General features: G+C 37.2%; 2 protein-coding genes across 3 annotated transcripts in view; one reads left to right on the top strand and one right to left on the bottom strand.

The window, feature by feature from the left end:
• Positions 1–3,048: 3,048 nt before the first annotated feature.
• LOC126190728 (modifier of protein aggregation 4) lies at positions 3,049–4,775 on the bottom strand. The gene is made up of 3 exons (XM_049931216.1): positions 4,623–4,775; positions 3,913–4,036; positions 3,049–3,596 (listed from the first exon to the last, which is right to left on the bottom strand). Exons 1-3 carry the CDS (start codon positions 4,627–4,629, stop codon positions 3,530–3,532), a joined length of 198 nt encoding a protein of 65 aa, XP_049787173.1. The 5' UTR covers positions 4,630–4,775; the 3' UTR covers positions 3,049–3,529.
• An 87-nt stretch (positions 4,776–4,862) lies between these two features.
• The window catches only part of LOC126190727 (peroxisomal membrane protein 11B), a 95,715-nt gene continuing 84,566 nt past the window's right edge, over positions 4,863–16,011 (top strand). The window contains exons 1-2 of one of the 2 annotated variants that reach the window (XR_007538281.1): positions 4,863–5,120; positions 7,257–7,372. Coding sequence is in view for 1 of the 2 variants with exons in the window: in XM_049931215.1 (XP_049787172.1) it covers positions 5,065–5,120; positions 7,257–7,372 (172 nt within the window). In the remaining variant the exon portion in view is untranslated. The remainder of the gene's footprint in view (positions 5,121–7,256; positions 7,373–16,011) is intronic. The other variant, XM_049931215.1, reaches the window with a different exon arrangement.

The following is a 16,011-nucleotide window of genomic DNA, read 5'->3' as shown; positions in this document are numbered from 1 at the left end:
CTGGTGACCTGAAAACTTTCAGTATTACAAGTGTTGTTTCCTGATCCACTATTGTGGCATACCATTCAAAGCATATTATTATTATTATTATTTATTCCCTCCTTCAGGCCACAATTTATTACAACAATGCCTAACCAATTGTGAGGAATGTACAAGAACAACTTTCTCCACAGTGTGCTGAATACCACTGATTCCATTTGTTCACATGACACATTACCCATTGAATATGCGTGAACGTTGTTGGTTGGAAACTTGTTCATCACATACCCCCAGCAACTGCTGTTTATGCTGTAGGGACTCAACATATAAACCATGTCAAGGAAAATATTTGGAACCTGTCTAAATAAAGAGTCAATTCAGTTTGTGTTGTGCTTGGACATAACTTTCAGTATTCGACTTCTAGACAAAAATGCCATCAATATTTTTGATCTTTCAAACTCCATTGTCTCACAGCACAATCTTGAATGAAAATGCAGATCATATCAATGATGCACTTAATAGTGAAAAACTAATAAACCATAAAATCAGTAGATTTGGTAATTGAACCTCCTGCAGAAGCATATTCAAGGACCTAAAGTCCATGCTGATACCTTAAAAAGTAAATGTTAATTGGGGCCTACAGAAAACTCTCATTTTAAATAAAATTCAACAGACAATATCAGTAGAAGATATAAAAATAATCTCTATGTGATCTCTGTTCTATTTTTGGGCAGAACAACATGCAAAGACATATGTTAGTCAAACCTGAATAAGATGCCTCTTTCAAGGATTGTTAACTGTGTGACAGACACTGGCATTGATTGTAAACATCCCTCTATTCTTATAGCATGTATACATCTGTTCAATAAGGCTGCTACAAACAGCATTCTGGTATTCATGGACATTTTTTAGAAAATGTCTACTCAGTGACTGGTCTCACTTAAACATGTGAACTATTAACAATACAACAATAGATTTAAATTTTCAGTGAGTAAAATATGAGTATCCATTGTAACACAAAATGGCACACAACATTCAAAGATGAGTAACAGCTGTGATGCCCAAAGGAGCCCATAAATGAGCAGGCAATTATGGGATAGCTCCCCTACAGCACACTTGTATTAGCAAATGATATGATGGTCTCTTAGTCAAGGCATAGTATCACTGGTCTACCATATAATGGACATCACAGCAGACACACACACTCACTAATCTTGCACTTAGAATGATGTCACGACTTACGACACTGAATGTGCAAATGTAAATGAACGTGAATATGCTAAAGTGTTACTTCAAGATGTCCAATGACAGAAAGTAAGTTGTACTGTACCCGATCCAACAGACAGACGATGTAAGTAATAGTAATGATAAAATTTGATGTAGTCATGCCAGCATCTTTCAAAATAGTGGTTACCTGCCATCACTTACCAGTTGTAACTTAGACATACATTATGCAATTTTTAAGCAGTTTTAGGGGGAACAGCAACTGATAAAGTACAACTGGAAAAAACCAACTGTTTTTTTGTAATACTATCAGCCATTTAGATACCAATATAGTATGAATGATCACTGTGGTTGTAACTATCTACCACACTTCATTCATGAATCCTCTACATCTGATCATGAAAGCAGAGTGGGTCGCAGTACATCTTAACACAGGGAAGCTAGTGTTAGAAAAATGCATAAACTCCTTGTGCTTACTCAAATTAAGGTTCACATCTAGAATTAGCAGGGAAGCCACTAATTTGAAAAATGTACTACTTTTATTACAAGAGTGCTCTTTCCTACTGCAGGTAATATAATACATGACCATACTAATGCGTACCATGAGCCTATGTGGAAGAATAGAAACCTGTTTATAGTGAATAAATTTGTCCCACAATTTATAAGTGTGTTACAGAAGGTAAGTTTTCAGTTTATTTTGGGCTTATACAGTTTCAGAATTTCACTATTCTTACATTACGTCTGACTGGAGTTTGCACATTTGCACCACAGTAAAGAAAACCTACAGACTTAATGTCTCAGTTTAATGAATTTGACTCTATACAGCTGTCCAGAATTTGAAGAACTGCATATTCTTTATCAGCTGTACAAATTTGTTATTCATTTCTACTGGTTTCAATTGTAGGAACTAGCTTCAAAAGAGGGGGAGGGGGACAAACCTGTACATTATATGGATATGCAATTCAACTTTTCACTGGATGAATTAAAAACAGTCTGAATCTGTAAATGTTTTGTAAATCTGATGGTTTTCAATTTGTCATCTGGAAAGTTGAACTGCATATCCATCCAATGCACGACTTTGTTTTCCTTCCTCTAAGATGACTGCTATGACGAAAACTGGTAGAAAATAAATAATGAATCTATACAACTTACATGTAGTTATTCAAATTATTTGTCTATTGGTTTATACTCTAACACATTCTGACACCTGCCTTTCTCAGTTTGTGTTATTTAACATTAAGTTTTATTCCAAGAATGACTACAAAAGCTAGTAGTTTTGGAAAGTTTATCACTTCACATTACAACATTATTACCTCTCTTAATCATTATTCTTACCAATAATACTTCATTATGCAAATATCACCGAGAATAAACATATGTCATAAAGAAACAAAAGTTTATAACAAATGGAGTTTTGCAAGGGCAAGGCTCTAGCAATATACAGAACATTCACAAGTTGCTTCTGCAGATTAAAACTGTCTTAAGAGCCCTTTTTCCTGGTATTTTGTGTGTCAAGCCTTTCCACATTCCTGCAATTTCATTGTAACAGTGCCTTCAGCTTATGCACGTCAATACATGAAAGTGTCACGAATTTAACATCATTATGCAATTCATTAGTTGAAGGAAACTGAAACAGTTCTCACAATTGATATTTCTTTGAAGTCACAAAACCTGAAATACCTAAAAAAAATTAAAAAACCTCCGTATCTGTTTATTTCCTACTTTTTAGGTCCTGTTAACTGTAAATGAATCATCCTTTCAGTTTGTAGTAGAGAAAGAAAATGCTCCCCACAAAAATCTGACTACTTTTTCTTACCATGGGTGGGTCGAAGTACAACAGTCATGTAACACTAATGAGATTTATTAATTTTTGGTACACTCACAATAAAAAGAATTTGTAAACAATATTAACAACATCCAACATTACAATAAAAATGAGAAGGGTATCTTACTTACACAAATGCATTTTTAAATCTACTGTTATCAAAGCATTTAAGGATGAACCCATTAGAAAAAAGATCTTTTACACTTATCCACATGTGCATATCTTTATTGAATTGGAATATTTCCTTACAGTTAAATATTTATTGAATTTACTGCACCTTGCACACAGAACAAAACAAATGTGTTTAGAGTCATATTTCTTTAGGCACTAATCCAATCTTTATTTCTTGACAGTCATTTTTATTATAAAAGTAGAACAAATGCGAATTTTCATCAATTGCCTCAGCATGCCAAATCACACTGGAAGAAGAGATCCTGCCATCAAATGTTAGTAAAAAATAATTTTTTGGTAATAATGTAGAAATGTCAGTAATAGTTATGTTTAACTGGCAGCAGCACCCTCCTTTTGAAGGGCTTTCATTTGTTTTTGGCGCATAAGTTCTGCATCCCTGTAACAGTGAAAGGTTTCTTTTATGAGCATTTTGAACCAATAAACATGTTTTCCTCAATATACAAATTGTCTTATTTGGAATGGAATGAAAGCGATCTGGTAACATTCCAACAGGGTGGCAAGTGTTCTCTGAAATCTCACCTGCCAAAAGGCAGTAGTAAGGATTGCCTGTCAAAAATTTTAATCGTTTGTTACAGATACTCTCATGACAGAAGTATCAAGTACTAGCATCAATGCCACGAGAAAAAAAAAAGGCATTAACATACATTACAATTTTCCTCGAGAATATTAAGTATTATTTTCAGGATACTAACCTTTGTTTGCGCTGTTCAAGTGACAGGCCTTTATTAGAATCTTTATCATTTGCACCTTTCTTCTTTTGTATTTCTTGCATTTTCTTCTGGTTCTTCAAACGTGCCAATTCACGCTGGTTGCCACCTTTTCGCGAACAGAAATATATTATAACAACTCATTTAAAATGACTAATAATAAAAAAAAATCCAACCTGAAGACTCTTTAAATCTTTATTACAATACAGGCGTTCATTTCCTACAATCCAATCTGCTTAGCGTCGTACCTCAGTAAACGAATCTATGCAATGCAGTTTACAAAGTTAACTTTATAGTAAAAAACTACGTTTAATAGTAATTTTCACAGCTCCAAAAATCAAAATCAGGATCTAGTGCCTCTTTCAGTAAACAACTCTAAAGAATGTGTAGCATTGACGTAGGACCTTGAACAACAACTTTCACAACATTAACAGTTATTTGTGAGAGAGTTACACGCAATCACGGCTTTCTATATAGAAGGTTATTTCACTTTTACTACACATTAAATCAAATCCTCACATTACAGATACAACTGAAAGCACAAGAATAATAGTATACTACCACAAACATTCCACGGAAGCTTTTGGTGGAAAGATCTAGCAAGACGTACTGCAGACATAGTCAAAGTTTCACAATTTACTAATTTTAAATTGAAAATTGATAGAAATATTAACAACAAGCAGAACTAGACTTACGGGTCATTTTTACTTGGTCTCCGACTATCAAGCAGTAATGAAAAAAAAACCAAATTAATGGCTGGAGGCCACCGACGTCAACTACGTTACTGTACTGGAAACACTACCCAAAGATAACGTTCGCGGCATCTAACGCCCAATAAATATATGTGCAAAGACGACAGTAGCGACCTCAATTCCGTTTGAAGTTGCTTCGTCGATATGCTGACGGTGGCTTGAGGTGGTATTATATCGTTGGTTTACAACTGTCAAAGATCTGTCCGATACGGATGAAAACCAAAATTGTGTAATGTAGCCGGCTAACCGAAGTTGAAAGTCCTGAGGTGATAAGATATTAAAACAGATTACTGTGGCCATATAAATAACGACAGTCGTGGATATTTTAGAAGCATCAGTTGTCTTTTTCGTCTGTTTATTTTTCATTTATAAAGTAGTGTACGCTATGGAGGTAATTGTTAAGCTAAATTCGCAAACAGCCGGCCGCGATAAACTTGTTAGGTGAGTTACACATTTAATTAAGCCCTATTTACGAATTTTATAACATTTGTCATTAATCAGTGTTACGAAAATAGTAAGAGCATAAGTAATTTCAAGTATGTAGATGTAGACAGTTGATGGTATTCATTATGACAACGGATTTCGAGCCCATGAAATCCAGTGAGGGAGGAATATATTGACACTCGAAAAATTACTGCTGAGCATGTGAAATACTGTTGCTTAGCAAAAGGTTTTTTTTTTTTAACTTTTGAAGTATGTGACTAGCTGATGGTGGTGTTTGTGCAAGTTACATAGCTTCATAGTATGAACTAAACTGTTAGATCAAAACTTTAGTCTCACGGTGCCTTTTATCAGTATGGGTGCATTGCACTAGTCGTAAATAGTTGAGGTTATACAGAAGTGGCCATATTATTATGATAAAGTTGCTTGAAGCCGAAATTTTATTGAAAATTATGATAAATTCAGTGTAAGTTTACAGTTAATATGTGTGGATTCCATTAGCCTGTATTAACATCTTGGCGCATTTAGGCATACTTCCTACTAATTTTATAGCCGTTTTAAACACCTGGGTCATGTAACCACATTTTTATCATGAATTCGGTCGAACCATCCTTTGTTGTGTCTTCCGTATTCTGATTTTCATCCTAACTGTTGTCCAGACATTTTCGGTTGTGTGCATGATGGGGGCTATTCCCAGGCCATGGGAGCACAGTGACACCATTTTCGTCCAAAAACATTCCCACACTCTGCTTTTTGGCATGGTGCTCGATCATGCATAAAAACAGTCTTCGCCATTAAACCATTCCCTACTCTGTTGCAGAAGTCTCTCTTTTAACACTTTGAAATATTGTCCTCGATTCATAGAACTTTTAACAATGAAAATGTGCAGGTTTCCTGTACCAGCCATGGGAGGGGGGGGGGCGGCACTCCAGACCATAATTGAAGAGGGGTGGGTTGCTTCATAGTGTGGTGTACAGTTTTGATGAAACTTCTGTGATTCCCTTCTCTTCACATACTGGCTGCTTTCCTCTGTGATGCAGAACATTGATTGGTAAATCACACCTAAAAGAAAATATTAAGCCTTTTATTACTACCACACCTTGTATCACTAAAAATTTTAAGTGACAGTCCTATTCATAGGCAAGTTTTGCTAGTTGTATAGTGTGTATCCACAAATGTTCAAGATCATCTGGCAATATCAGTAGTTCAATTCTGTGGGTATTTTCCTCAGTTTAACTGCTTTGAGGCCGTTCTTGGAGTGATCTTGGGCTTAGGTTGGGATGGGTGTACTGACAGGCCAGTGTTGTACAATTGTATCCTTCCAGTTCTAGGTGACACAGTCATTCCGTAATAATCCAGCTGCACAGAGAGTTGTGTACTTGTAGCTTTATGATTGGAAATGGTGATATTTTGTCAATTTTTACTGAGCTCTAGGGCTCAATGTTTGTTTTCTTCCACATCTGCCTGTGTGTTGCTGCTGATCAACAAAGTTTTTGGATTTATGTTTTTTAATATTGATCACGGTCTGATGTGAAATCCTAGTCTGAAAGCAATTTGATGCTGTGTGTTGCACCTTTCTGCTAAGTGTCCTAAGAGTAGTAGCTGTTGTGGATGAAATATTTATTCCTACACATAACGTCTAATTGTATGACTCCAAGTGAACGGAATTAAATCACTCACCTGGCCACTGATCTGTTACATGGATTTAATTCTAATTAGTTCACTGAAGTAATCAGCAATAGAACAACAGATGATGGCTAATATTCCCAACAATCATTCATTGTAACACTGAAAAAAATTCACCTTAGATAATGTAACTAGGGCTGCAAAAACACCTGGTTTTCAGCTGTCAGTCATTGTAGCCAACCTATATAATTAAACACTCTCTAAAAATGCTGAAACTTAGCGCCAGACACCCCACGTGCACATCTGAACAATTTCAAAACATGTTGATGCTACAGCTTCACCATAACAATTTGGCCACTATTGTATCCTACGGAAGTAGTCTACATGGGTCGTCCCTGCTATTTAAAGTGTAATGTGACTCATCCCACATCCCCAAAGACTGTTCTTCCTGATAGGATTAATAAAAGGCTATGTATGAATGAATGAATGAGTGACAGTGTAATTTTTCAGGTTACTGCAGTATACGAGCAAATTCGCTTGGCATTATATGCAGGAAAAGCAGCATAGCAAACAGTCAGTAGATCGATTAAAGGATCTGGAATACACATTTAGTTCTTTCAGAAAATGTAAGTATTTTTCACTTAGGTGTCCTAGATACCATGAAGCTCTCATTGTAATCATCAATAAACATAATCAAATGAATGGTGTTTGTAACAGGCTTGTGGAATCATTGTTTCACTGTAGAGCTTGTCATTTTTCAGTGATATTTGGTGATCATGTAATACCAGGTACTTGGTGATGTGGACCAGTGGTAGGACACTGGATTGTTGGTAAGGAGGACAGTGATGAAATATCTGTCCTGCCACCCACACTTTCGATGAACTTCATAAATCGTTTAAGGTAAATGACCGGATATTTCCTTTGAGAAGGGTATAGGCAAATTCCCCCCCCCCCCCCCCCCCCCCCGTGCATTTCTGAGTGCGCCCTTGCATACTAATAAAGTAATGTAGTGGAGGTGAAGGGCATGATCGAAAATTTTCAGTGTGGCTGGGAGTTGACAAAACCAATAATGTAATATCAAGAGATAAGTTGCTAAGGTGCATATTTTCTTAGGTATACTTAGTATAATATACTCCTCCATTTTCCTCAGAGTATCTGAAAACTTCCTTTACTAATGCTGAAAATAACTTTGTTGTTATGGAAGGTCTTTGTCTCAAGACACTTGTTTAAACTATGATTTTCTCACCACCGTGGTGTAATATTGTAGGCTGTGTTGCATGTTCTTCTGTATATGTGCTTAGGTTAAATCAGTGCTTTGTTTCTGAAAGGCTGTTAGTACAGATTTGACACTGAGTTGTAAGCATCCTCAAAGTCTTCAAATCTTGGACAGAGTAGTGATTTGTACTTGCTGCTCCAGTCTATAATTTATCTATTGAATAGCAATATAGGCTCTTGAGTTTCAAATTACAAATTTTACTAAAGAAAAACTATTTGCTAGTCAAAAGGTCTTTTTGGTAAATCTTTCCACAGTAACAAGTCTAGAGCAATACTAGATGTCCAGTTAATAGCTTCAGCTTCTAATGATATGATATGGGAGACCTTGAGGCTACTAGGATTGAATGTAATGTGAGTTTATAATATTATTGAACATGTGCCTTCCCATAATTATGATATAAAACTTGTCTTATATTTGATGTTCTCCGTAAAATGTGCTTCTTGTACAGGGCGCCACAAATAACTTACACTATCAATGATTCAATTAGTGCTAAGCAGAGTAGGTGTGGTATTAATGCTATCATCATCATCCATCCCCATTACGGTCGGAGGAAGGCAACGGCAAACCACCTCCATTAGGACCTTGCCTAGTAAGGCGGTGCGGGTCTCCTGCATCGTTCCCCTACGCTCTGTAAAGAAGCATGGGACTTCATTTCCATTTTTTTCTCTAATTATGTATTATGTTCTTAACTTTTTGCAGTTAAGCAGATTCAGCTCATTCGAGCTTATATAAAAGTTCTGGAGGGAAGGAAATTCTGAATATGACTCAGTTATTTCAGCTGTTTATCACCATTATCTTAACAATCATTAACAGTGTTTGAGCCATACATTAAAGACTATCAATGTGGTGTTAATCTTTTTTAATAACTCAGTTGTATACAAAATTTTCTCATCAAATATTCAGAAAATTTCAATCTGTCTGAGACATAGCATTTGTTTGACCCCGTATCCTGACTAAGTATTGTAAGACAGAGATTTCACCAACTTTGAGACCCAATACCTCGTGGTACTTTTTTATTTAGTTATTTTTTAAAGTTAGATAACTTGTACAACGTTTGGTGCTCTTTTTAATGATGATAATTATTTTTTCTGTGCTCACTGTAAGTTGAAAAATTGTCTGTCAGCCTAAAAAAATTGGCACTCTTAAAAAGTTCAGAGTTACATAGCTCCTTAAATAATTAATAGATGTCAAATACATAGTTCATCTACAAGTTGGTCTTTCAAAATTTATAATTTGATGTTGCTAGCTATTTTTGTAAAAAGGCTAAAAATTGGGTATTTTCAGTCCCATGTTGTACAAAAGTATCTGCTAGTGGCTCTCATTGACTAACACTAGCATTCAGCGTCAGAAAATGAGGGCCAAAGCTGGACAAGTCACAGAATCCCATGTGCAGTACCGGTTTTCTTGGCACCATGCCGCCGTGTTTGTTTACAAATAGCTATTATTTTGATCTCAAATGTTCTGTGTAGTCTGTTTTATTTGTTGTTTTTTTTTTTGTGGTGGTGGTCAACACCAATGTGCGCATCCATCGCGAATGTCAAACATAAATGAGTACATATGTAACCTAGTATACTGATTTTGTGATTCACATTAATATTAATTTGCTAATTAGCTTAATTCAAAATGGATGTCAATTAATAATGATTATCCTGTAGCTGAATACACTGTTGGGTGCAAATTGTCATCAAAATACCACCACAGCTCACATTATTTGAACAAAGTAAATTGTTGGTATTGTTTATTCGAACAAAATTGGACTCATTTCTGTTAGCCAGACTGGGATGTTCAGAAATCAATTTAATTCAAACAGTGCTTTCACACTGACATCAAAGCACTAGAAACTAGTATCTTAACAGTATAGGACCTAATTGAAAAACTCTCAAGCAACATTTGGAGGCTAACAGGCCATCATTTTGTTGCCAAACATCAAAATAATACTTCAAGTTAATGAAGACTGACTTAAAAGAAACAGAATTGATAGTTCTGATGGACTTTGCTGAATACTATTCATTTGTAGTCAAAGATGCTGCCCAGGGCTTTCATTGGGAAAATTCACAAGCCACAGTACATCCATTTGTTGCTTATTATGTTGATAATGTGGGCTCCTTGCAAGCTGTTAACTGCTGCATGATTTCCAATGAATTGCAACACTATGCAGTGTCCGTACATGTGCTTATTCAAAAGTTTATCGAATTTTTGGAGGCTTGAGCAAATGTTACTAAAATATACTACTTCACTGATGACTTGGTGGCACTATATAAAAACTACAAAAACTTTATGAAATTACCCAGCCAAAAAAATGATTTCAATATTGGGGCTGAATGGAACTTATTTAGTACAATCCATGGGAAATCTCCCTGTGATGGAGTTGATGGAACAACTTAATGGCTGGCTGCACAGGCAAGCCTCCCAAGACTTCATCTGAACAGATATTGATGTCAAAGGATCTCTTCAACTTCTGTGATCAGATTATAAATGGAATTTAATATACTTTTGTCACAAAAGCTGACATTGAAGTAAGCAGAGAGTTACAGGAAGGAAGATGACGAGAAAGCAGCACGATAGCTGGAGCTAGATAGCATGACAAATTTGTACCATTTGAGTCAAACTTAATTTGTGTTTGCAAAGTTTCCAATGATGTGATAAATTTTGTTGCCAGAATTTCTGACGCCACTAGTCTGTATTTTAAATTGCCTCAACTGTCCCCAGGTTGTTACGTTGCCTATATTTATGACAACAAATTGTGGATTGGCCATGTTGCTGAAGTTTTAGTTGTGGAAAACGATGTGGTGATAAAATTTATGCATCTGCTAGGTCCTGCGCATTTGTTTTATTGGCCAGAAAAGCAAGATACAGCTTTGCTTCCAGAGAAACACTTAATTTGCATGCTCCCTGTCCCTTCAGTCACATCGTATGGCCCCCTGTGTCAATTTCCAGAAACCCCACTGGAGTAAGTGGCTTGTAAATTTAATAGAATGTGAACAAAGATTACTATCAATCAAAATCAAGCCATGGTCATTGGCTAGGCAACCCTATAAGATACCCAATGTCGGCAAGAGAACCTAGGATAAGATGCTAAATCATTGGCTTGGGAACCAGGCAGACACCCACTTAAAGCCCTAGAATTCGAGTAAGAAACAAAATTATAGGCTTGGGACCTGGACTAAGAAACCCACCTGTGGCTGGTATTGCATTGGTAATGATGATGATGATGATGATGATGATGATGATGATGATGATGATGATGATGATGATGATGAGTTTGTGGGGCGCTCAACTGCACAGTTATCAGCACCCGTACAAATTCACAACCTTTCTTCAGTCCAGCCTCGCCACTTTCATGACTGATGATGAAATGATAACACAAACACCCTGTAATCTCGAGGTAGGTGAAAATCCCTGACCCCGCTGGGAATCAAACTCGGGACGCCGTGCTCTGGAAGTGAGAATGTGACCGCGAGACTACGAGCTGTGGACTGCAATGGTATTGGGCATGACCCCCACGGCGATGAGGATAGTATTTAAAGTTTTTGAGCTGGTAGACACAATGTCACCATAGACCAAAGCAGTAGAATACTGATAATTTCTAAATAAATAAAGCATTAAAAGAAGTCTGAACCAAAAAACATAGAATTTGAATTCTAAATAAATTTGTATGGAAATGCTCCTTACTTTTACAATGCCAGAGAAGGAAAGTTGCTACTCACCATATAGCATAGATGCTGGGTTGTGATAGGCACAATAAAAAGATTCACACAATTAAAGCTTTCGGCCGTTAAGGCATTTGTCAGCAGTAGACACACATACACACACACACATAAATGCAATTTCACACACGTCTGCAGTCTCAGAGCTGAGACCACATTTACTTTTACCCTTTTCTTAAGGCACTGTATGCCAGAGTTGATCAAAACCAATTTTATAGGAGGTTCAAAACATGCTCTTTCTAATGAGAGTGGTTTTAAAACATTTTAGAAGATACTTTTGTGCAACATTGGATTGAAAAATACCCAATTTTTAGACTTTTTACAGAAATTGTAAACTTTACACTATATTTGTAAAGTAACAAAAGGAGCTAGCAACATCAAATTATAAATTTTAAGAGAACAACTTGTACAAAAACTAAGCATAAAATTTGACATCTATTACTTAATTATTTAAGGAGCTTATATCACTTAGAAATTTTGACCTTTTTTAGTGTGCCAATTTTTTAGGCTGACTTTGACACAATTTATCTACTTAAGGTGCACACAAAAATAATTATTATTACCATTAAATAGACTGCTAAAAGTTGTACAAGGTAGCTAAGTTTCATGGTATTCAATCAAAGAGATATGTTGTTGTTGTTGTTGTTGTTGGTGGTGGTGGTGGTGGTGGTGGTGGTGGTGGTGGTGGTGGTGGTCTCCAGTCCTGAGACTGGTTTGATGCAGCTCTCCATGCTACTCTACCCTGTGCAAGCTTCATCATCTCCCAGTACCTACTGCAGCCTACATCCTTCTGAATCTGCTTAATGTATTCATCTCTTGGTCTCCCTCTACCATTTTTACCCTCCACGCTGCCCAACAATGCTAAATAGGTGATCCCTCGATGTCCCAGAACATGTCCTACCAACCGATCCCTTCTTCTAGTCAAGTTGTGCCACAAATTTCTCTTCTCCCAAATTCTATTCAGTACCTCCTCATTAGTTATGTGATCTACCCATCTAATCTTCAGCATTTTTCTGTAGCACCACATTTCGAAAGCTTCTATTCTCTTCTTGTCCAAACTATTTATCGTCCATGTTTCACTTCCATACATGGCTACACTCCATACAAATACTTTCAGAAAAGACTTCCTAACATTTAAATCTATACTCGATGTTAACAAATTTTTCTTCTTCAGAAACGCTTTCCTTGCCATTGCCAGTCTACATTTTATATCCTCTCTACTTCGACCATCATCAGTTATTTCGCTCCCCAAATAGCAAAACTCCTTTAGTACTTTAAGTGTCTCATTCCCTAATCTAATTCCCTCAGCATCAACCGAGTTAACTTGACTACATTCCATTATCCTTGTTTTGCTTTTGTTGATGTTAATCTTATACCCTCCTTTCAAGACTCTCTATTCTGTTCAACTGCTCTTCCAATTTCTTTACTGTCTGTGACAGAATTACGATGTCATCGGCGAACCTCAAAGTTTTTATTTCTTCTCCATGGATTTTAATACCTACTCCGAACTTTTCTTTTGTTTCCTTTATTGCTTACACAATATACAGATTGAATAACATCGGGGATAGGCTACAACCCTGTCTCACTCCCTTCCCAACCGCTGCTTGCTTTTCATACTCCTCGACTCTTATAACTGCCATCTGTTTTCTGTACAAATTGTAAATAGCCTTTCACTCCCTGTATTTTACCCCTACCATCATCAAAATTTGAAAGAGAGTATTCCAATCAACATTGTCAAAAGCTTTCTCTAAGTCTACAAATGCTAGAAACGTAGGTTTGCCTTTCCTTAATCTTTCTTCTACGATAAGTTGTAGGGTCAGTATCGCCTCACGTGTTCCAACACTTCTACGGAATCCAAACTGATCTTCCCCGAGGTTGGCTTCTATCAGTTTTTCCATTCGTCTGTAAAGAATTCGCATTAGTATTTTGCAGCTGTGACATATTAAACTGATAGTTTGGTAATTTTCACATCTGTCAACACCTGCTTTCTTTAGGATTGGAATTATTATATATTCTTTTTGAAGTCTGAGGGTATTTCACCTGTCTCGTACATCTTGCTCACCAGATAGTAGAGTTTTGTCAGGACTGCCTCTCCCTAGGCCGTCAGTGGTTCTAATGGAATGTTGTCTACTCCCGGGCCTTGTTTCGACTTAGGTCTTTCAGTGCTCTGTCAAACTCTTCATGCAGTATCTTATCTCCCATTTCAACTCTATCAGCTTCCATTTCCATAATATTGTCCTCAAGAACATCGCCCCTGTATAGACCCTCTATATACTTCTTCCACCTTTCTGCTTTCCCTTCTTTGCTTAGAACTGGGTTTCCATCAAAGCTCTTGATATTCATGCAAGTGGTTCTCCTTTCTCCAAAGGTCTCTTTAATTTTCCTGTAGGCAGTATCTATCTTGCCCCTAGTGAGATAAGCCTCTACATCCTTACATTTGTCCTCTAGCCATCCCTGCTTAGCCATTTTGCACTTCCTGTCGATATCATGTTTGAGACATTTGTATTCCTTTTTGCCTGCTTCATTTACTGCATTTTTATATATTTCTCCTTTCATCAATTAAATTCAATATTTCTTCTGTTACCCAAGGATTTCTACTAGCCCTCATCTTTTTACCTATTTGATCCTCTGCTGTCTTCACTATTTCATCCTTCAAAGCTACCCATTCTTCTTCTACTGCATTTCTTTCCCCCATTCCAGTCAATTGTTCCCTTATGTTGTCCCTGAAACTCTGTACAGTCTCTGGTTCTTTCAGTTTATCCAGGTCCGATCTCCTTAAATTCCCACCTTTTTGCTGTTTCTTCAGTTTTACTCTACAGTTCATAACCAGTAGATTGTGGTCAGATTCCACATCTGCCCCTGGAAATGTCTTACCATTACATAATCTGATACCTTTTAGTATCTCCAGGTTTCTTCCATGTATACAACCATCTTTCATGATTCTTAAACCAAGTGTTAGCTATGATTAAGTTATGCTCTGCGCAAAATTCTACCAGGCGGCTTCCTCTTTCATTTCTTAGCCCCAATCCGTATTCAGCTACTACGTTTCCTACTCTTGAATTCCAGTCACCCATGACAATTAAATTTTCGTCTCCCTTCACTATCTGAATAATTTCTTTTATTTCGTCATACATTTCATCAATTTCTTCGTCATCTGCAGAGCTAGTTGGCATATAAGCTTGTACTACTGTAGTAGGCGTGGGCTTCGTGTCTATTTTGGCCACAATAATGCGTTCATTATGCTGTTTGTAGTAGCTTACCTGTACTCCTATTTTTTTTATTCATTATTAAACCTACTCCTGCATTACCCCTATTTGATTTTGTATTTATAACCCTGCATTCACCTGACCAAAAGTCTTGTTCCTCCTGCCACCGAACTTCACTAATTCCCACTATATCTAACTTTAACCTATCCATTTCCCTTTTTAAATTTTCTAACCTACCTGCCCGATTAAGGGATCTGACATTCCATGCTCCGATCCGTAGAACACCAGTTTTCTTTCTCCTGATACCAACGTCCTCCTGAGTAGTCCCCACCCGGAGATCCGAATGGGGGACTATTTTACCTCCTGAATATTTTACCCAAGAGGACGCCATCATCATTTAATCATACAGTAAAGCTGCATGCCCTCGGGAAAAATTACGGCTGTAGTTGCCCCTTGCTTTCAGCCGTTCGCAGTACCAGAACAGCAAGGTCATTTTGGTTAGTGTTACAAGGCCAGATCAGTCAATCACCCAGACTGTTGCCCCTGCAACTACTGAAAAGGCTGCTGCCCTTCTTCAGAAACCACACATTTGTCTGGCCTCTCAACATATACCCTTCCGTTGTGGTTGCGCCTACGGTACGGCTATCTGTATTGTTGAGGCATGCAAGCCTCCCCAGCAATGGCAAGGTCCATGGTTCATTGAGGAGGGGGGGGGGCAGCAAAGAGATATATTAGGTCTGAAAGTTGATGAAATCCCAGTGGTCACAGTATGGACTCAAATGAGAAGCTGTATCTCAACAAGCAGTCCACAGGAGAACCTAAAACTTTGCCAATTCAGCTAAATCCAAGAAGGTAGAGTGAGGAGCCTAGACCACTTGATGTGGAGTGACATGTCTGTAACTTGTTCTGTCATCATCTTAGAATTTAACTTCACTCGTCATAATATTTTTGGACCAGAGGTTAGATGTTACAGACATCTGCTTGTGACTGTATATGTGTGGATGGATATGTGTGTGTGTGCGAGTGTATACCCGTCCTTTTTTCCCCACAAGGTAAGTCTTTCCGCTCCCGGGACT

This window comes from Schistocerca cancellata, chromosome 6 (genome assembly GCF_023864275.1).
Source record: "Schistocerca cancellata isolate TAMUIC-IGC-003103 chromosome 6, iqSchCanc2.1, whole genome shotgun sequence".
Classification (NCBI taxonomy): Eukaryota; Metazoa; Arthropoda; class Insecta; order Orthoptera; family Acrididae; genus Schistocerca; species Schistocerca cancellata.
Note: the sequence above shows the minus strand (reverse complement) of the source record. Positions and strands in the feature narration are given on the sequence as shown.